The sequence below is a fragment of the Maniola jurtina genome, chromosome 3, assembly GCF_905333055.1.
Source record: "Maniola jurtina chromosome 3, ilManJurt1.1, whole genome shotgun sequence".
NCBI lineage: Eukaryota > Metazoa > Arthropoda > Insecta > Lepidoptera > Nymphalidae > Maniola > Maniola jurtina.
In genome coordinates, this window is record NC_060031.1 from 8,681,178 (window position 1) to 8,702,034 (window position 20,857).

General features: G+C 37.4%; 2 protein-coding genes across 3 annotated transcripts; both read left to right on the forward strand.

Annotated features, from left to right (window-relative positions):
* The first annotated feature begins 872 nt into the window (after positions 1–872).
* LOC123880923 (vigilin) lies at positions 873–17,175 on the forward strand. Its single transcript, XM_045929330.1, has 17 exons — positions 873–960; positions 1,036–1,102; positions 3,767–4,031; positions 5,720–5,935; positions 6,189–6,395; positions 6,732–6,947; positions 7,297–7,480; positions 8,675–8,805; positions 9,091–9,274; positions 9,432–10,388; positions 10,661–10,947; positions 11,390–11,635; positions 11,874–12,011; positions 12,423–12,517; positions 12,618–12,831; positions 13,413–13,625; positions 14,480–17,175. Exons 3-17 carry the CDS (start codon positions 3,813–3,815, stop codon positions 14,768–14,770), a joined length of 3,798 nt encoding a protein of 1,265 aa, XP_045785286.1. The 5' UTR covers positions 873–960; positions 1,036–1,102; positions 3,767–3,812; the 3' UTR covers positions 14,771–17,175.
* Positions 17,176–18,137: 962 nt separating this feature from the next.
* On the forward strand, positions 18,138–20,710 carry LOC123880926 (phosphatidylinositol N-acetylglucosaminyltransferase subunit P). 2 transcript variants are annotated; one of them, XM_045929334.1, is made up of 3 exons: positions 18,138–18,294; positions 18,375–18,503; positions 20,054–20,710. In XM_045929334.1, the coding sequence occupies exon 3, from the start codon at positions 20,170–20,172 to the stop codon at positions 20,656–20,658; it is 489 nt and encodes a 162-aa protein (XP_045785290.1). In that variant the 5' UTR covers positions 18,138–18,294; positions 18,375–18,503; positions 20,054–20,169; the 3' UTR covers positions 20,659–20,710. The 2 variants fall into 2 exon arrangements, with proteins under 2 accessions (XP_045785290.1, XP_045785291.1); XM_045929335.1 differs by having other exon boundaries at positions 18,139–18,503.
* Positions 20,711–20,857: the final 147 nt, after the last annotated feature.

Here is a 20,857-nt window from a genome sequence, read left to right on the forward strand (position 1 = left end):
CCGTTGTATTGCTGAATTGTAATACTAATAATAATGATCCATTTGTTCCAATACCGTATGTTTGTTTGTATCGATCTAAAATCACAGTCTAAAACATCAAACTATCGTTTCACTATTTCGATCGGATCAGGTGCATCCCTAATCCAACGTTGCCAGCACATAGAGATTCTATATTTTATGGTTGGTCTAAGGCAGTCGTAATTTAATTCTAAACGGGTAATGGAGTAATGGCAAAGGCAATGGCAAACACCGACCAGAAACAAAAGATGGCAAACACACAAAAAAACAGAGTTGATGCAATGCGTGCCAACCTTCTGCTAACCTTCGGCCCATGGACGACTGGCCAACATAGTATGTTTAGTGGCAGCGCCACATGCATAAAATAGTACTCTAGTAAAAAGTACTCTGTGGCCACATGCTTGCAACAAAGGAGCATAAATATTACAGCACTGCGACAAACAGCAAACAATAAGCACTGGCAAGATGCTGGCAAGCGCGTTGACCGGTGGACCAAGTGGACGGGGTGTTTACGTATGCTTGCTACCGCTTGGGAAAGCTAGCTCCTGGAAAATACAGGTTGACACCGTAACAGGGTGGGGATGCCCTGCACACCCGCACAGACACCGCACAGTCCCCGCGCTAACCCAGTGCAGAATAGCGTGGATACTGTGCAGGTATGCGGGGCGTCGGGACATCCCCCAATTGCCATGTTGACCTGTCGTGAACTATCCTTCGGGAATGTACAATGAGGTGTTTGCCGATGCTTAATTATTATCGTTTGTCACAAGCATTTGGCGCCGCCAATAGATAACAATCTATGACTATGATTTGGGAAGTAGTTGGCAGCACTGGACACAAGTCCAGATTTTAATTTTCGTACTCTGTGTTGGTGTCTGACGTCCTTCTGACATCAGTCTCTGTGTCGGTGCTCTGTGTTCTCCTTGCTTTCGGCAGCATAGGGTACGTTGGTGACTGTGAAAATTTATATTGTTATTTTTGATATATTAGTAAAAATATTTCGTTTTCTTTTAATAGGAGAAAGAAAAATCGATCCTGGCGTCTTAAGGATATATTACCAGATTGATTAGCTACAGTACATAAGGTATGTAATGATACATTTTATGAAGACAAGTTCCACGTCAAATGTGTTGGAAGAAGGTGACACGTATTAACACAGGCCAGAATGCCGATCATTCTAAATATCTTTATTTGTGTAGCCACGGAAGTGGAAACTTTAGAACTGCATTTAGAGAAAATAGAAATGAATTAATTTACATAAGTTCCTAAGCCACTTGGCTCACATTTTTCTATCTAACCATGTACTCTCACACATTTTTATCTTCTGTCCTGCGAATCACTGAGCACAAATGAATATACACTTGTAATATGCATATCATATTCATTTGTGTAATGAATTAATGTAGTCCTATAGTATAAATTATAATGTATCAGTATATAATTGGCTCTTTATGACCACCAAAATGTACAGCAACTCTAATAGCTTTTTCAGTTACAGTTATTAATTAACAAAAACAATGTTTATGCAATATGTTATACAACCCCCAAAGAAGTAACAGTTTGTTAATATTAATTGTTTCAATTCTATCTTAAAAAGGGTAAAATGGCAAGTTCCAAAGTCCAGATTGTAGTACATACATCATGGTAAAAAATTAGGGTTCTATACTCAGAGCATGCTGAACTGTATGTCAAGTGCTACCATTATAATGTCTTGTTTTCATCATTCAATTAATTATTTATTATTTTAGAGTGCCATCTAGATTATTTTGTTTTAGAAGTGATTGAACAATATTTAAGCAAATAAATAATTACATGTATTCCAAAATATGGAACCCTCTTTGCATGACTTTGACTTGCACAATACATCTGTCTGGTTTTTTAACTTATTTATCACGTTTGTAGTTTATGTAGAGGTTGATTGACTGGTAATATTAAACCTTTTGCTTTATCCTGTAGGTGTATTAATCAATAAATATCTTTTATATAATTTATTCAATGTAGAAGACTACATAATATAATATATGTTATAGTTCAAAGCCAAAATGTCCGCACATCATGATTGACCTAGGTAGTTCTCAGAATGCCAAGTTGCTTGATTATGTTCAAATGACAGCTACAGTGTGATGATGTTACCTCTGATTGACTGGAACTCTCTGGCTAAAATACTAAAACACCATAAATTCAACCAATCACAACAATAGTCTAAAGTAAAAATTTGGGCTTGTACCTGAGGAAACTTTTGTCTCTGCTGAATCTAGAATTAAGTACTCGAATTTCTAGTCCAAAGCCAAATTGGTGGCCAAATGAAATGGAGTATCAGCTTTGGCCAACGTAATCTTGAATTAAGTGTTGTATATGTATAGACTTTGATTTAGACTTTGAATAAATAATAAATTATGAGATTTTGATGTTAAGTATGTATTGCTAATAAAATAATATCACAATTTAGTAGTGTAGTGTAAATTCTCCCAATTTGAGAACAATGAAAGCTAGTGTTCAAAATTTTGTTTTTGACCTAATCAATATGACCTTAATATTTTTTTAACTGCTTATTTTCCCATATATTTTGCCCCATGTTTTCTCCCCATAGTGTCAGGTGCAGTACAGTTTACTTCACTCATCTTTTAATCCATTTCATTTCATATAAACTTCTATTATGACCAACCATACATTTCATGTAATAATCATAACTCATTATAAAAATACCAGTTATATTTTACTGAGCAGTTGACCTGACCCCAATGTATGCTTGATAATGATTTACAAATTATCATAGTAACTCAGTGACTATCATAATTAAGTTATTATTATTTCATATTGATTGTGTAACACAATATTTCAACTTTTACATAAGTATTTTAAAAATACCACCTGTGCAAATTAAATAATGGCAGTTGTTAAAACATGGCATGCAACATATGTTATGGCTGAATTACATTTAGACGATAGCCATAATATGAATTTGTTGGTACATGAATGACTACCTCAATATTAACCTTCTTCAAAATGACAGCCATGATGGTTGACCCACTATCTTTTACGTGAATTTTAGCTATTAGGGTCCCATACCCAAAGGGTAAAAACGGCAGGTAGGCAGGTCTTATAGCACAAGTAAAGGAATAAATCCGAAAACCGTAAATTTGTGGTTACATCATTTAAAAAAAAATGTGTTTCAATTTTCAGAGTAATATAACTATACCAAGTGGGGTATCTTATGAAAGGGTTTTACCTGCATATTCTAAAACAGATTTTTATTTATTTTTATGCATAGTAGTTTTTGATTTATAGTGCATAATGTTGGAAAAAATACCCAAGTACGGAACCCTCAGTGCACGAGTCTGACTCGCACTTGGCCGGTTTTTAACTATGGCACTTGTCCAAAGACAGGCATGCAACAAACTCATTGTTCAATGAGAGTTTTACACCACCATTTAGCGCCACTTAGCCGAGAGGTTCACCGGCCAATAAGAGTTCTTATAATTTGACACTGCTGTCAAAACATGTACATACCTATTTGAAACGCCCTTCTTGGACCTCACAACTCAGTGATATCATCTTGTGTCTGCCATTTCTGAAAATCCTAATTAGACTAATTAGACCCTAATTGGTTGCTGGCCGAATTCTATAAATCATAATGATAATGACTGGTAATGTCGGATTTACATTGAAATGTAAATTCGCCATTATTAATTAACAATTAATTATTATGTACATACTTATACATTATTATTTAATTCAATGTACTTAGTACTGTAACGACTTGGCGCGGACAAGGACTGCTGGAGAAGACGAACATGATGCATCAGCAATCCATGATGGTTGGAGATATGATTCCTGTACACTCTGAAATACCCGTGCATTCCGAGGAGATGAATAATGTTGGGTACGACAACAGTAACTCGTACGCCTATGACGACCTGTTTCCTGCGCTGCCACACGCGCAGGCGCCTGTGCAGCGCAACATTCAGCAGGTCACCAACAAGTTGCGCGTCGGCTCTTCGCTCCATACCCAGGTTAGTAATTATTAAAATATAATGCATTCAAAGTAAAAATGGGAAAATCAATGATCTCTCCTTCAACTGTCACTGTCACTTGAGCATTACAGTTTTCAAGGAAAATACTTTGCATAACTTTACTTATCTATTTTTACTATATTTTTTAACAATATGTTGTGTATGGTTAGATCTTGGACTGTATTAAATGTGTTTAGTATAGTTTATGGGGCTTTGACATAAAAAATATTTTCCTGCAGAAATGACTCTGTTTTAATGTTAAAAAATTGAAAAATATTTGTCCTGTATGCCATGTGACGTCACTAATTACCTTCCGTACAGCGTGACGTTAATGTTAAAAATCATGATTTTTATTTACATAATTATTCTTTTTAATAATGAACTCTAGCCCCATAAATACCGCTATACAAAACATCACATTTAATACTAGGTAGAGTCAAGACCCTATTAAAATATGTTTCAAAGATTAATTTAGATTTAGAGTGCACTTTATTGCAGCTATATAGAGAGGCATATTCGCCAAGCGAATAATCTCTTAAAATAAAGATTAAAAAAAAAAAGCTGAATGACGTCACAATGTGGCGGCAAGTGATTCTTAGTTTGAACGCATTATAAAGACAAACTACACGCAATACAAAGTCTTTATTTGTTTAAAGATTCACCACCTTCACATGTCGACCTGGACATAGCAGGTCGAGGTAGCCTATCTCTGTACTAAACAAATAATTTCCGCGACTTCGTCTGCGTCTATATAGTTCTTATAAAATCCTGTGGTAAACTCTGAGTTTCCGGAGTAAAAGTAGCATAAGTTTATCATTCCCTGGGATGCAAGCGTCTCTGTGCCTTTAGTCAAAATCGGCTAAACAGCTAGCAGACAGACACACTTTCGATTTATAATATTAGTATAGATAGGTAACTATTAATAGTTACGCAAGCAATACCGATAATAAAAATGCCACGCCACGTGCTTTCGCTGACACGTTTATGTGTTGCTGATTAATGATTTATAAATTCGAATTGTTATTTTAGTCATAATTCGTAGGTTTTGGAATTTAAACCTTATTTTGATGATGAGCATGATTTATTTTTAATTACCAATTATCCACAGCCTGATAACATGGATCTAGCTTCACTTTTACAGATAGACGGTGTGTTTAGATATTATTTGGAGATAAGCCGCTTAGTGCCAAAGTAATTGGGTTGATTTTGATATAGCTGAAAAAACTAAGTTAACTATTTGCAATCTGCGCTAATCTTATAGAGAGATTAGGTTTGCATTTAAGGGGTAATATGTGGAACTTATGAAGTGATTCTGCTTTTACTGATAGATTATCCCCGAGTGCTTTTAGGCTATAATCATTATTATATCACTCGGACGAAGTCGCGGGCAAAAGCTAGGTATTATATAAATTAAAAAATAAAATAACAATTTTTTAAAAAAGTTTAAGAATAAAATCAACTTCAGTAGACTTAAGTAATGTAATTTATCAGTTACCTTGACAAAACTTATTTTTTGCATTACAACATAATTATGATGATCTACTAGGGTTATCGCTTTTGTCCGATTTAAAAACGAAAAGATAAGAAATTAATGCAATAAATACAAATGCTATTAAAGTTTATATGTCATGTTTATGGACGAATGTTATATGAATCTTATCGCTACTCTAATATTATGTGAATTTCAGGTTTTCCATGTGCCATATGAAGAGAGAAAACTGGACAACGCCAACACTTTCGGCGAGGGCGAATCTTTGAGAACTTGCCAATCCATTACTAAGGATACTGGGGCCCATATCGAGATTTCTACCAGTAAGGATGGCAGCTTGACTTTCCTTATTACGGGAAAGCATAGCGCTGTCCTTGATGCTCGAAGGCTTATTCTGACGCATTTCCAGCAACAGGTATAAGAGTTTATAGAGAGGCATCTCGATAGCAGCTGTGCTAACAAATAGTAACAATTTTTTAAAGAATTATCAATGTGCCATTTATTTAGTTGCATTTTTAAGTATCACTAAAATGAATTAATCTACAATCATTATTGACTTTCATAGCTGTCATGAAGAGCTCTTTCTAAAAAAGTCTATATAATTTTAATAGTTCTGTCTATCCAAGATAGGTATAAGTAAATTTTCTTACTAAGTATTTGTATTTTAGGCCAGCAAACAAATCTCGATTCCTAAAGAGCACCATCGTTGGATTTTGGGCAAGCAAGGACAAAAGTTGAAAGATCTAGAGAAAGTTACTGCAACAAAGATAAGCGTACCCAGCATCGCTGATAACAGTGAAACTGTGACGATAACTGGCACTAAAGAAGGAATTGAGAAAGCTGAACATGAAATTAGAGTTTGCTCTGAGGAACAGGTATGACGTCATTTAACACTAAGGACCTGCGCAGACGAAGGACTATTGCCCTCGTAGGACAAAAGTCCGTTATCTTTACTACGATTTTTCGCCATACTATTAATCCATAATGAGGGTTAGGAATGAAATGCAATTCTTAAATGATTAATTTTCTGCAGACAATAGTCCATCTTCTGTGTAGGCCTTAACTTTCGAGACTTCTTAACTGTAATTACCTTGGGGGGTTTTTTTTTGATCCTACCTTAGTTTCCCCCAAGATTAATAGATGCGTAGGGCAGTCGTTGCATATCCCTATTATTTACTTTTGAATTCATAAACACAGAGCAATTATTTTAGTCGCGCAAGGCACTGGAACGCATCACCGTGCCCAAGATCTACCACCCGTTCATCCAAGGGCCGTTCGGCGAGCGCGCGGCGGCGCTGAGCGCGGAGACGGGCGCGCGCATCCACATCCCGCCCGCGTCCACCATGAGCGACGAGATCGTCGTGGCGGGCGAGAAGACCGGCGTGCTGGCCGCCAAGGCGCAGATCGAGCAGATCTACGAGGAAATGGTGAGGACCGAATTACCAGTATTTTTTAGGGTTCCGTACCTCAAGAAGAAAAAATTACCCCTATAGGATCACGTCTGCCCTAGAATCCTGCATTCAGGTTATTACCTATAATCATGTAGGTAGTTTTTCTTAGAAAACTATAAGTCAAAAACGGGCTATTTTCGCACTTAGGTAAGTATTTGGAAGTCATTTGCTAACATTTGTCCTCCCGTAACATCTCAAAGTGATAGTGATGTTTTGTCGAATATTCTTGTATATAATATATCAGAATAGAATGTAGTTTTATTCAAGTAAACTTTTACAAGTGCTTTTGAATCGTCAAAATAATTTTCCATATTTTGTATACCAGGCTAAAAAATGCTCAACGGTGCGAGTCGAAGTCCCGAAATCTCAACATAAGTACGTGATTGGTGCCCGTGGGACTACGATCCAAGAGATTCTAAAGGAAACCGGCGTGTCTGTAGAGATGCCGCCACCAGACTCGCCGACCGGCACTATCACTCTTCATGGCCCGCACAATAAAATTGGTTTGGGTAAGTACATATTATACACTAGCTTTTTCACGCGACTTCATCCGCGTGATACTATTTATAACCTGTACTCGGAGATAATGTAGCTATATATATCGGCGCAATAATGAGACACGTAATTCATAGATCGAATGACGAGTAGAATCCTCAATGACGCATCGTACGTCGTCGACGTTTCCGAACCCCACCGCCACGATAGTATTTAAAAAGCGAAGCGGTCCAGCGGAGCGGCATTCTATTATCGACAGTCGAAGTGATAACACGTTGAATTTGTCTACCTTTTTAATTTATTCGGTTTAGTTTGACAGTTAATTGTAACTTTGGTTTAAATGTTGAGTTTCTTAACTTCTTTCAAATTTGTTCGTTTAAGTTTGACGGTTAAATGTAATTTCGGTTAAAATATTGTAAATCGAATCTTATTGTAAATCAAATCTTTGAAAAGAGCAACCGCTGAGTTTCTTGCTGGTTCTTCTCGGCAGGAAAGGCGTTCCGAACCAGTGGTAGATTCATTTGATGATTCAAAAGTATTTGTAAAGGTTTATTTGGATAAAAGTAATATTAAAGATGATTAAAAGTTTGATAATAAACTGTGATGAATAATAACAATGGCGCGAGTTTTATTGGAGCTAGTTCTCCTACTCTTACATATATCAATGAAAGAATTTTCAAAATCGGATCAGTTCTAAAGATTTCAGAGACCTACATTGAAACTTACAACAAGTTACAATACAATATTAGTGTAGAAAACATAGAATAGTACAAACAAACTACTGTCACAGCCTAAAGAGATGCATCATACTCAGCCTAGTTAACGGAGATGTCTATACAGCAATTCTATGAGGTCACAGACATGAGATGAGGAAACTTTATACCGACTGCAACTGGTAAAAGTCGGTATAACATACTTCAATTATTTTTCTTAGCAGTGAATCAGTTATTTGGGTGTATAGTGTCGATAGAATTTTCAATAGTATGTGTATGGCTAAGCCCTCTTTGTGGTTTTCTGTTAGTCCATGGAATTGTCAGTCTTGTATAGCATACTAATTTGCCTACAAACATCCAGGGCATCTTCCCACTGTATGTATTTACGCTGTGTTGCTATGCTGTAGAGTGGAGGATGTTGCATGGATCTGAGGATGGTTTCGCATCTGATCTTTTCACTGAAATTCTAAATTACAGCTTATTTGTACTTTACAGCACTATCAAAGGTGTGTGAAAAAGCGAACTCTGTGAAAACTGCAACTGTTGACGCCCCAACATGGATACATAAGTATATTATTGGCAAAAATGGATCTAATATTAAGAAGATTACCCAGGACCTCTCCAAGGTAAACTGTACACTTAGAAATTGTATGACAACAGTATTATATTACTACTAGATGATGACTTTAGTGTGGATTTAGGTTTTTGAAAATCTCATTTGAACTCTTTGATTTTCAAGGACAAAAAGTAGCTTATGTCCTTCCCCGAGATGCATGTTATCTCTGCACTAAATTTTGTCAACATCAGTTAAACAGATGGGCTGTGAAAAGTTGACACACAGACATACACACTGGCATTTATAACGTTGTATGTGAGTATGGATTGTTGAAAATAATAGAAGTTATTTTTAGGTACATGTTGACATTACTCATTCGGAGGACAAAGTTAAAATTGATGGACCACCAGAAGAAGTGGAAAGAGCTCAAGTGCAACTGGATGACTTTGTTAAAAATTTACTTGCTACCCTGACTTATGTTGAACTCACTGTGGATCCTAAATTCTTTAAGCACATTATTGGCAAAAGTGGATCAAACAGTAAGCAATTATATTATATAATAATAATAATAATATAGCCTTTATTTACTGAAACATACAATCATTAGGTACATTTTATCTTAATAAGTACTAGATTATTTGTTTATAAGCAATTATATTAGTATTTTTTTTTAATATTTAATCTTTAACTTTCCAGTTAACAGACTGAAGGATGAGACTGGTGTAGTTATAAATATAATCGAAAATGAAGGCAATAATGTTATAAGAATTGAAGGCAGCCATCAAGGTGTAGCTGATGCTGAAAGAGAATTAAGAGAAATGGTACTGAAACTCGAAAATGAAAGAACGAAAGAAGTGTTCGTCGACCACAGATATATTAAGTCGTTAATAGGTGTTAGAGGTGATAAAATAAAGGAGATTCGTGAAAAGTTTGAGCGGGTACTCATTACTTTACCAGATCAGGGTCAGAAAAGAAGTCCAATCAAACTCCGAGGACCCCAGGAGGATATCGAAAAGTGTGAAAAATATCTTCACAAGCTCATGAAAGAGATCGCCGAATCGTCGTACGTTCAGGAGGTGCCTATTTTCAAGCAATTCCATAAATTTATTATCGGCAAGGGTGGTGCTAATCTGAGAAAGATTCGCGACGAGACGCAGACGGTGATCGACCTGCCGGCGGAGGGCGACGACAGCGACGTGATCACGGTGCGCGGCAAGCGCGAGAACGTGGAGGAGGCCGTGAAGCGCATCCAGCAGATCCACAACGAGAAGGCCAACGTGGTGACGGAGGAGGTGACCATCGCGCCCAAGTACTACAACTCGCTGATCGGCGCGGGCGGCAAGCTCATCCACTCCATCATGGAGGAGTGCGGCGGCGTGCTCATCAAGTTCCCGGCCGCCGACAGCGCCAGCGACAAGGTGGTGATCAAGGGGCCCGGCGACGACGTGGAGAAGGCGCGCCTGCAGCTGCTGGCGCACGCCAGCGAGCGCGCGCTCACCTCGCACTCGGCCACCGTGCGCGCGCCCGCCGAGCACCACAAGTTCCTCATCGGCAAGAGCGGCGCCAACATCAAGAAGATCCGCGAGCAAACCGGCGCGCGCATCGTCTTTCCCACCGAGAAGGACGAGGACAAGGAAGCCATTTTCATAATGGGTAACTTCATTTACGTATTTATTTAAGGTGTGGCTTAATCGTGATCTCGTAATGGAAGACATTGGTATCGCAACAACTTTTGTCTGGGGGAGACAGCTTCAGTTACCACCTTAACAGCAAAGACGTGCCACTGACCGAATTAGCATTTTGTATAAAATACTGAGTGGAAATCGATAGCATGTTTTTGGGTTGAAATATCTTGGGGATGCAAATGATCGAAAGTATTTCTCGGATGCGAAGGGAACAACAGATCTGACGAGCAATGTGTGCAGGTCGGTCGGAGCAAGTGGAAGCGGCACGCGCGGCGCTGGAGGCGGCGGTGGCGGAGATCAGCAACGTGGCGGAGGGCGAGATGGCCGTGGAGCCGCGCCACCACCGGCACTTCGTGGCGCGCCGCGGCGAGGTGCTGCGCCGCATCGCCGACGACTGCGGCGGCGTGCAGATCTCCTTCCCGCGCCAGGGCGTCAGCAGCGACCGCGTCGTGCTCAAGGGGCCCAAGGACTGCATCGAGGCGGCCAAGGCGCGCATCAACGAGATCATCGAGGACCTCGAGGCCAAGGTACCACCATGCTACTATTTTAAAAATATAATCCTAGTTTTTCCCTTGACTTTATCTGTGTTGATTAGGGTTTAGGGATTTAGGAGCAACCACCTGCTCTTAAAGTTTAATAAATTGTTAAAGTTTAAGAAGGTTATCTGGCAGGGGTTTGTCACGATACTAAGTGTCTGGCAATGCATGACGTGATTTCTAATGTTATTTCGAAAAATCAAAAAAAAAAAAATAGACTCGACACTGACAAAAGATTTTATACGTCTTACCAGTTCTTTGCCAAAGCCACCATGGTACAAACTTCGTAGTCGCTGATTGTTTCTCCCTGTGTTGGGGAGAATGCGCCGAGAAACTTTCAGCTTTTATAAAATAACGAAAGTCTGGCCCACCCAGGTTCTTTCTCTATATGGGCTCGATTAAATTTTGATTTACACGTGGTTTTTTTATCTAGGTGACAATCGAGTGCGTCATTCCACAAAGGCACCATCGCACGGTGATGGGGGCTCGCGGCGCCAAAGTCAAGGACATCACGGCCGAGTTTGATGTACAAATTAAGTTCCCGGAGCGAGATGCGACTGAGGGAGCAGACATTCCTGTGAAAAATGAGGAGAGCGCTGAGCCAGGCGTCAATGACATCATAAGAATAACTGGCCGCCCCGAAAACTGTGAAGCCGCTAAAAAAGCTTTACTTGACCAAGTAAGTGACATTTACTTTGGTGTAACTCGTGCCAATGAAGAAAAGAAATGAAAATGGAGGTGTTAATCATTCCTTCCCACTTCATAATATACCTGTGTGTGTGTACAGTAAGTAAATGAGACGGAATGGTTAACGCCTTATGTAGACATTAAAAAAAAACTACAGCAATAACACAATAGTCTTATCCTAAATTGGTAAAAAATAATGATGTACTTTAACATCTTTTATATTTTCCTAGGTTCCCATAACGATAGATGTAGAAATTCCGAACGACCTGCACCGATTGCTTGCCGGCCAAAAGAGAAGGGAGTTGATGCAGACCTACGATGTCCACATCTTGATGCCGCCCAACGAGGATAACAGTGATATTGTGAAGGTATATTTCAAAGCAACGTCTAGTATAGTGCTTGCGGCGCCTTAGTGATTCGCGCTAACGAATCGCATTCGAAAAAATAACGTGTAATCGCTAATTATATTTTAGTTATTCGCGCTGATGATCCGCTTTCGGCAAAATCACGAGTAATTGCTATTCTGTTCCATCACTAGTATCATTGAATCCTTGGCTAGTTGGGGATCCAAAGGGATAAAATTTTTAAACTTACAACTACGACAGAAGAATCATTGCATCATCCTTTCATTCAGCTTCACCTACTCGACCTTTGTTTCGCCATGGATGTGTAATTGATATCTTTTTATCATTATTAAAAAACAAATAAGGGTGAATGAGATGACAACCCTTGATGCTTAAATGATAACCTTTCTAATTATGTTTTTACGTATCTCTTAGGTAACCGGCACACCAACAAATGTTGAGAAAGCAAAAGAAGCGCTTACTGAGAAAATTGGCGAAATGGAGAAAGAGAAAGAAGACAGATTACTCAGGTAAAAAAAACAATATCTTATTACATCATGTTTTATAACACCTTAGTACTTAACCGCCAAAAAGATTTATGGGGACTAAAGAATGATAATTTGTCATCAGATCCTTTGAGTTGAAATTCCAAGTGGACCCAGAGTACCATCCTCTCGTTATTGGCAAAGGAGGCTTAGTGATTAAGAAGATTCGCACTGACTATGGAGTACAAATCAACCTGCCGAAGCGCGGAAGCCCCAATGATGACATCATCACCATACAAGGCTATGAAGACAAGGCAGTGCAAGCCAAAGAAGCCATCATGGCTATTGTTCACCAACTTGTAAGTAAATTATTTAATTTTTCTCATTTATATAAAGCTAAGAAACTATAAGTTAAGGTGTAAAGATTTTATTGAATTTTGGTAAAAATGAAAGTATTTAAGTGTCAAAATAACATGTTGTTACAAAAATAAATGTTAATGTTTATGTTTGAAAAAGATTCAAGATGAAATAAATTGATAAAGAAATAGATTTGAGTGCTTAAATCAGCCTACTGATGGGAGGGTCTGGGGTTCGATCCGGGAGGGCACACCCTCTTCCGTTTCGGAGTTACGTGCTGGTTTAGCAGTGAAGGAAACCATCATCAGGAAAGTTCTACACAATGTTCCTAAAAAGTGTGAATGTTTATCCCCAGGATGCAAGCCTGCACTAAACTTCATCAAAATCGGTTAAACAGATGGGCTGTGAAAAGTTGCAGACACACACTTTCTCATTTATACTGTCTGCCACAGTAGGTTGTGTTCAGGTTTAACTATTGTACTATCTGTTATTTACCCACAATTTTGCAAAGTAAAAATAATTATGATTATAATATTTGTACGTTAGTATGTTAGTATGGATGTCATTGTTAATGTTTGAACAGGATAATCAATATCGAGAGGAAGTGGACATCGACCCGCGCGTCCACAGGCGGCTCATAGGCCTCGGCGGCAAGAACATCAAGCGTATCATGGACGAGTATAAAGTGGACATCCGCTTCCCCAAGCAGGGAGACGACAGCGTCGTCATCATCGCCGGCGACGAAGACAACGTGCTCGATGCTAAGGATCATCTCTTGAACTTAGCCGAGGAATATGTGAGTACAATATAGAGTTTCCTGTCATCACAGGAGGCTTATAAGTAGGGTTGCCATACATCATATATGCACAGGGACTATATTTATTTCGATTTATGACAATTTCTACAAAATACGGAAATGGCCCAGAAACACTGGGAATGGAAGAAAAGTAGCTGAGTTTTTTGCAAACAGCATTTTGATCAGAAATCATGCATATTTGCAATTGCTGCTCACAAATGTGAAAAGAACATTTTGTTTGAGGATCGCTAAATAAAACAGGTTGTCAGTAGAGACTATTGAATCCATATTGATTGTCATTATGTTTCAAGTTATCTTATAAGTCATAGTATGACACAAAGGCTTCTTGTCAAAAAGTCATCTCAATAAAATCTGCTTTTCAAACTGTCATATCATAAACGTGCTGCACAGCACATGCTGTCCTACATGAAATAGACAAATTAATTTCATTTCAATGTACCGCAAATGACTTCAACTTTATGGGTTAAAGGCTAGAGCGCATTACTTAAAATATTATCTCGTGAGCAACTACGATAACTTGTCCCCGGACGCTAAGTCGGCACCCTTGCAAATCACACTTGAATAAACCCTAAGTCTCAAGGAATAAAGCAAATAATGCAATGGTGCTAACATGACGGCGGGGACCAAATTATAGCGAATGGGTGGTATGCCGCTCTAGTGCGACATGCACCATACAAAATGTCTGAAATAATATTTTGACGCTTTGTGCCGCGCTGTGCAGTGCAGCGCCGCTGTAATGCGGTACGGCCTTAAAAGGACATTGTTATTATTATATGATATCGGGGAGACCTAGTATGCCTTTGATGGCTCTTAACAAATATATTTTGTAATAGATGCAGGACGTCGCGGACCGGTACCAGCGCCCTGCAGCTCCGTCGCTCGGCGACTTCGGTGACGTGCTGAGCGGCGAGAGCGCGACTACTGGGAGCGGCAACGGGGGCAGCGGCGGCGGCGCGCCGTCCACCGGCTTCGTGGTGAAGGGCGGGCCGTGGGAGCAGCGCGCGCCCGACACTGCGTCCACGCACGAGTTCCCCACCATGCCCGGCGCGCCGCGCGCCCCCGTCGCTGCGCCCGCCCCCGCGCCCGCGCCCGCGCCCTCCGTCGCCTGGGGCCCGCGCCGCTAGGCCTCGCGTCCACACACTCCACATCACCACCATAATAAACCCATAATAACGCACTATTATATTATGAAGGCTCGAACGCGTTGTATTTACCCTATTCAAATACTAACAGGCACGTTTGTGTGCGTCCTGCTAACTTCAATCGCAAATCGCGTTTTATTTTGTGTGTAGTTAGCGGGACAAGTCGTACGTGTTAGTCCCTATATATTGTAGGCCGTTTCTTTAGCTAAATGTTCTAAGCGATTGATCTCATTCAAAACTGTCCTGTGACAAGCGATCGGCGCTGTCAACATGATAGTTTTGTATGGGATGACTGCTGCAACTCTTGTGTGATCAACTGCTGTTAAAAGCTTACATTCTAAGTCCGTGCCGCGATTGCGGCCCATTCAGGTCTTCACATGGCAATTTTCTCGTGTGTATCATGTTTTTTTTGCATGCACTCACATGTTTAATTTGCAATTACTGAAAAGTCGTTATATGTAAAAGCACTAAGGGATGATTCACATAATGGGTCTCAATTTGATTTAATGATTTGAAGATTTAAATAATTCTTTTAATATCGTTAAATTGGAGTCCTTGCTTGATTTGAGTACAATTTTGTATATTTTGTATGCTTTCGTTGAATTTTTTTATTTTATATTGGTATGGTGCTAATTCAGAACAAAAAGTTTTTTGAATTGTTTTGATTGCATCTAATCAAGCATTTTGCTTGTTGTATCGAGGTGAAAAATTTTGCACGGCTGCAAAATTATTGCCCTCTCGTGCTTTATAATTCCTCGTTACGCTGATTTCCTTTTTGAAACAACAGGCAGGTGCTTTGTCAAAGAAAGACCAGAAGTGTTGACTTGGAATATACCTGTTTTCTATAATGTCGATAAATTCATACGAATTTTTGAATACATAGTTATACTGATCTCACTGCATCCAGTTATTTTAATAATATATTTCGTCCAATCAAAGTAGATCATGGCAAATGTGAATCATTCCCCAAATATTTTCACTCCTTGAATACAAGAATTGCTTTGTGAAAATTGTTATTTTTATACAACTCTAACTTTTTGCTTCTGATTCTTCTTGTGCCTATGTTTATTGAGGAAACATTGTTTCACTTTCATTGCGACATATTTATTAGGTTTTCATAGTATATTAGTGCAGCAAATTACGAAGCGCGAACAACACATTTGACTATAAAATGATTGTGTTTGTTCGAACAGCCTACAATAACTACATACAAGTATACATTTTTCAAGTACATAATTACACTTATATCTTCGATATCTACGACGGGAATGAAACAGCATCTATATATTATTTACTATTTTATTTTTATTAGTAATACTTCAAGTATTTTGTTATTTTTTTAATTGTTTTTAGTTTTTATGACATTCGGAGGGCTTGTGATTATAATGCATTATACACTTTACATAATATACCATTAAGGGACCTCGCGCAATATGCGTCCACGACCACGGTCAGTGGCTGCAGCGTCCAGGTAAAGTATCAACCCCACTATGCATCGCGCCTGCAACTACCATTTTGGTTCCAACCAACTGATGCGGAGATTACGACCCTTTACCTGGACGCTGCGGCTACTGGCCGTGGTCGTGGCCGCGTAGTGCGCGAAGACCCTAATGTAATTTTTAAGTCTGTTCGGTAAAATGAACGGTGGTTGTTCTGCTAGAAAGGACGCAGCCGTTATTACATTTTTGTGGAGTTAGTTTCACATTATTTACTATACTGTTATCTACAGAAGTAGACATTTTATGGATTTATTTTTTGTCCGTTCATAAGTTACATAAAATTATGGTTAAAAATTGTATAACTTTTAATAGAAACTTTAGTGCCGAATTACGCCATACGATTTAATATATTATTATAATGTAACAAACTATCATTTATATTTAAAGCTGCAAAGCTGCAAGTGTCTAAAGTGCGTAGAGTAATATGTAATACTTTTGATACATTTATGCATAATTAATATAATGAATTAATGAATGGTAATATAATATATTGTTTATCAAAAATATTTTAAAGTAAATATGTTATGGTTAAAGTTTGGAGGTGCAAGTGAAACTACTTATATAATGTAATTTTGCTGTCGAATGTACCTATTTTTAGCAAAAGACTTTTTATTATTGATTCAAGTATCAAGATTTATCGCTTCGATGTATTATTCCGTGGAGTAAAGGATTGACAGGTCAAAATTTATGTTGTTGGCTAGGACTGAAATCAAAACTTATGTAAAAAGACCAAACTTGTACTAAGCTTTTAATTTTCTGACACTATAGGTAGTATTAATTCAAATGCCATTTTACTCCACGAAATGGATCTACTTAAATATATAATTAAATTAAATCAAATAGGTCTAGGCAAGCTATATTATGTTGTACTTCGATTTATTACAATATGAATAAACTTGTTATATACCTACCTATTATTAATATAATCAGGTTTTCTTTCAAATTTTGATCATAACATTTTCTTTAAAATGTTACATTGTACTTATCTTGTTTAAAATTGAAATGAAATAATTTTTTCATAATATTTTTTTTAATTTAATTTTTTTAAGTGTTGCCTATAACGCAGTAAATAAATCATAATTATTAAGACGAGAATGAATATTTTTACAAAGTAATTTGTACATAGTGAATTGTGTTTGAAATATTAATAAAATCTTTTACAAGACGTTGCTTTTGTTTTTCTTGTGCAGTTATCACAGACACAAAGAGAGAAGTTAAATAACTAAATAAATTAGGTTTGTACAATAGATTATTATAGGAAGATGTGTGAACTGTGAAGATCAGAAATTATAATTAAATTTTAATTTAAACTAAATTAAACTTTAGAACTAAACTTTAGAACGAAAACTGACGAAATGTGCCAACAGATCCTGACATGCCATGTAAGGGAAAGTACCATAGGTACATTAAAAGAGTATGTAATCACTAGGTACAGTGTGATGTGACATGGATGTGACCAACTTGTCTGTTCAGGTGGAAAAATAGGAACTAGAGCCGTGTCAGCCCGCAGCCGCCATTTTAAAATCCACGCGGTCGTAGTCGCGGGCATCAGCTAGTATTGCTGCTGCTGACTCTAGCGCCATTTTGGAGAATTTTTTATCTATATAATTACTGTAAGCTGGGCTAGATATTTTTTTTACTGTTTCAAGTTTTCTTGCTTAATTATTATAATATGTGCTGCTCCTTGCCTCTACACTCCATACCTAATGTTATTTGTCTGTGTTTCTGACACTGTTAGCTCCACTGATATATAATATGATAGTTAATTTAAAAGAGTCATGTCCAGGGCCGTAAAATAAATTAAAAAAAAAAACTCATGATACCTCAGACAACATTGTTGTATCTTTCAGATGAAAGCAAAGAGTAGGTAACCTGTGTAATAACTTATAACTTTGAAATGTAATGCCTGAAATGACGAGTTTTAAGGTTTACATAAGTTTAAAAAGTACATTTGTTCAACAATTTATTTCTTTAATTAAGAATGGAAGAGGAACCGCAGAAAAAACTGTTAGCAGTGGATGCTTATACACTATAATTATTATTTTAATTTAATCTTCGAAAACTGTTAACGCAAAAAATAATTTCAGAATACTAACAATCCCTTTTAATAACAATCAACAAGCTTTATTAGTATCAGAGGTTTTAAATGTTGATAAGGAATTCAAAGGAAGTGGAATTCAAAGAATAATTAGCGCTCAAGAAAATAATCTGCTTGTGTAAGTTTGGTTTCAGTTATTTTTCAACTTATACATACTTATATTATTTTTTAACAAATATTAATAAATAATATTCAACCTAAACGGTGGCTTCACGTTATACCACGCACCGGCCGGCACGGTATCCAAATGGAGCACAAGTCCTCCTTTGCCACAAATTGCCCTCCTGAAATTCCTCTAAGTTTTGCTAAGTACTAATCTGTTTTCCTCAGCAACCCTAGCCAGGCCATTAATTTGGTTCTCTAAACAACTTGAGGGCCTGGTTCACGCACTAAGGAACTTAATTGAAGCCAACAGCAATCCATTGCGCTGTGATATAAAAAAAAAACCTGCCAAGTGCGAGTCAGACTTGCGCACCGAGGGTTCCGTACTACAGAAGTATTTTTCGACATTTTGCACAATAAATCAAAAAATATGCAAAAAAATAAATAAAAATCTGTTTTAGAATGTACATGTAAAGCCCTTTCATATGATACCTACTGCACTCTTATTTTGAAAGTTGAAAATACTAATTTGTTCATGACCACATTTTAATTTTTTGTAATGTAATCACAAATTCACGGTTTTCAGATTTTTCTCCTTATTGTGTGCTATAAGACCTGCCCTACCTGCCAAATTTTATGATTCTAGGTCAATGGAAAGTCCATTATAGCTTTCTTAACAGACACGACAGACAGTGAAGTGATCCTATAAGGGTTCACTTTTTCCTTTTGAGCTATGAAACCCTAAAAAAATCTGGTAACCTGGTACTCACCTAGGTTCTATACAGTGTCACAGTTCACAACAGTTATGGAACTTAGAACAAACCTGTGACAACTTTCAGTGATGTTCAGTGGGTTATAGACTGAAATAACATTTTCAACAATTGTCAATAATACCATTAAATAAAAAATAAATAGATTTTTATTTCAGTTTTCCCAGATAAAAAGTAGCCTATGTCACTCACCATCTTTAAACACCATCTATGCAGAAAATCACTTCAAAGTGTGGCTAGACACACCAACAAACACACTTTCACATTTTTATAATATGAGTAGTGCCCTAATATTATAATAATTATATTGTGGACTAGCTGATGCCCGCAGCTTCGCCCGCGTGGATTGGTCAGATCCCCTGCAGCATCAGGATTGAGGAGTTGGAATCCAAATTTTTTTATGAAACAATGTCGCAAAGTTCCTCTATCGATTAAAAAAGAAATTACGCAAATTGGTTCAGAAATCTCGGAGATTTCGGTGTACATAGGTAGAAAAACACAACTCCCTCCTTGAAAGTCGGTTAAAAAAGTAGCCTATGTTACACCCTGGTCAATCCTTTACTTGTATGTGAAAATCCCGTTAAAATCGGTTCAGCCGTTCCGAAGATTAGCCTTTTCAAACACAGACAGACAGACAGACAAAAATTTTAAAAACGTGTGATTTAGTTATGGTATTGTTCAAATAACCATATGACCTTAATATGTGGTAGTTATTTCGAGATTACAGACAGACACTCCAATTTTATTTATTAGTATTAGTATAGATGCCTATTACTAGATTGTATTTTTTTTTCAGAACTTTTGTGGGAGCAGATTATAAGAAATTAAGAGTGACTATTAATGCATTATTAAACAATGTACTATTGATAGTAAAAACTATACAAAAGTTTTCTAGTGTATAAAACTTGAATCATGCCTGAGCACACTCCAGCCCCGACACCTTCAAGGTCTTTGTATGGTTTCTTTATGTTTGTATTTAGTAAAATAATTTTAGCCATATATTGTATTTGGGCTATTACTCCTGATTACTATCTTCATTACCTAAATATATATTACTATCCTCAGAAATATTGGTCTACTGCAGTGCCCATCCAATGTTTAGTGGCATTAACAATTTTTGCATTTCTTGTTTATCCTAGTTCAAATTTAATGTTAACAACTAATATTGATAGTATTAAAACTATTCAAGATTCTTTTAGTCAGTTCAACAATGAAATGTTTGAAACCCATTACAAGACATTAAATAATGTGTGTATATGTAAAGATCATGATAAATGTATGAAGCATAACTACATAGCCACTCCAAAAGAGTTGAAAGAAAATACTGTACCACAGTTAAAAGAATATAACATAAGTTTTATATCTAGAAAATTATATCTGCCTACAAATAGAAGACTTTAAATCATTTATTGTAAAATTTGCAGCAAAATAAATAAAATATTTACTTAATTTATTTTGTTTATCATTTCAATATACCTAGCCCTATTCAAGCAATGTTGCATAATACAAGCTATGCTCCTGTTTATCTGGCAGTATAACTGAGCACTCAAACTGAAATTGGAACCTGCCTCTCTCATTGTTTTACGGGATAAAAAGTAGC

Coding starts and splice junctions, on each gene's coding strand:
- LOC123880926 (XM_045929334.1), top strand. CDS start 20,170: ATGCCTGAGCACACTCCAGCCCCGACACCTTCAAGGTCTTTGTATGGT.
- LOC123880923 (XM_045929330.1), top strand. CDS start 3,813: ATGATGCATCAGCAATCCATGATGGTTGGAGATATGATTCCTGTACAC. Junction 4,032..5,719: donor GCTCTTCGCTCCATACCCAG/GTTAGTAATTAT, acceptor TGTGAATTTCAG/GTTTTCCATGTGCCATATGA. Junction 13,626..14,479: donor TGAACTTAGCCGAGGAATAT/GTGAGTACAATA, acceptor ATTTTGTAATAG/ATGCAGGACGTCGCGGACCG.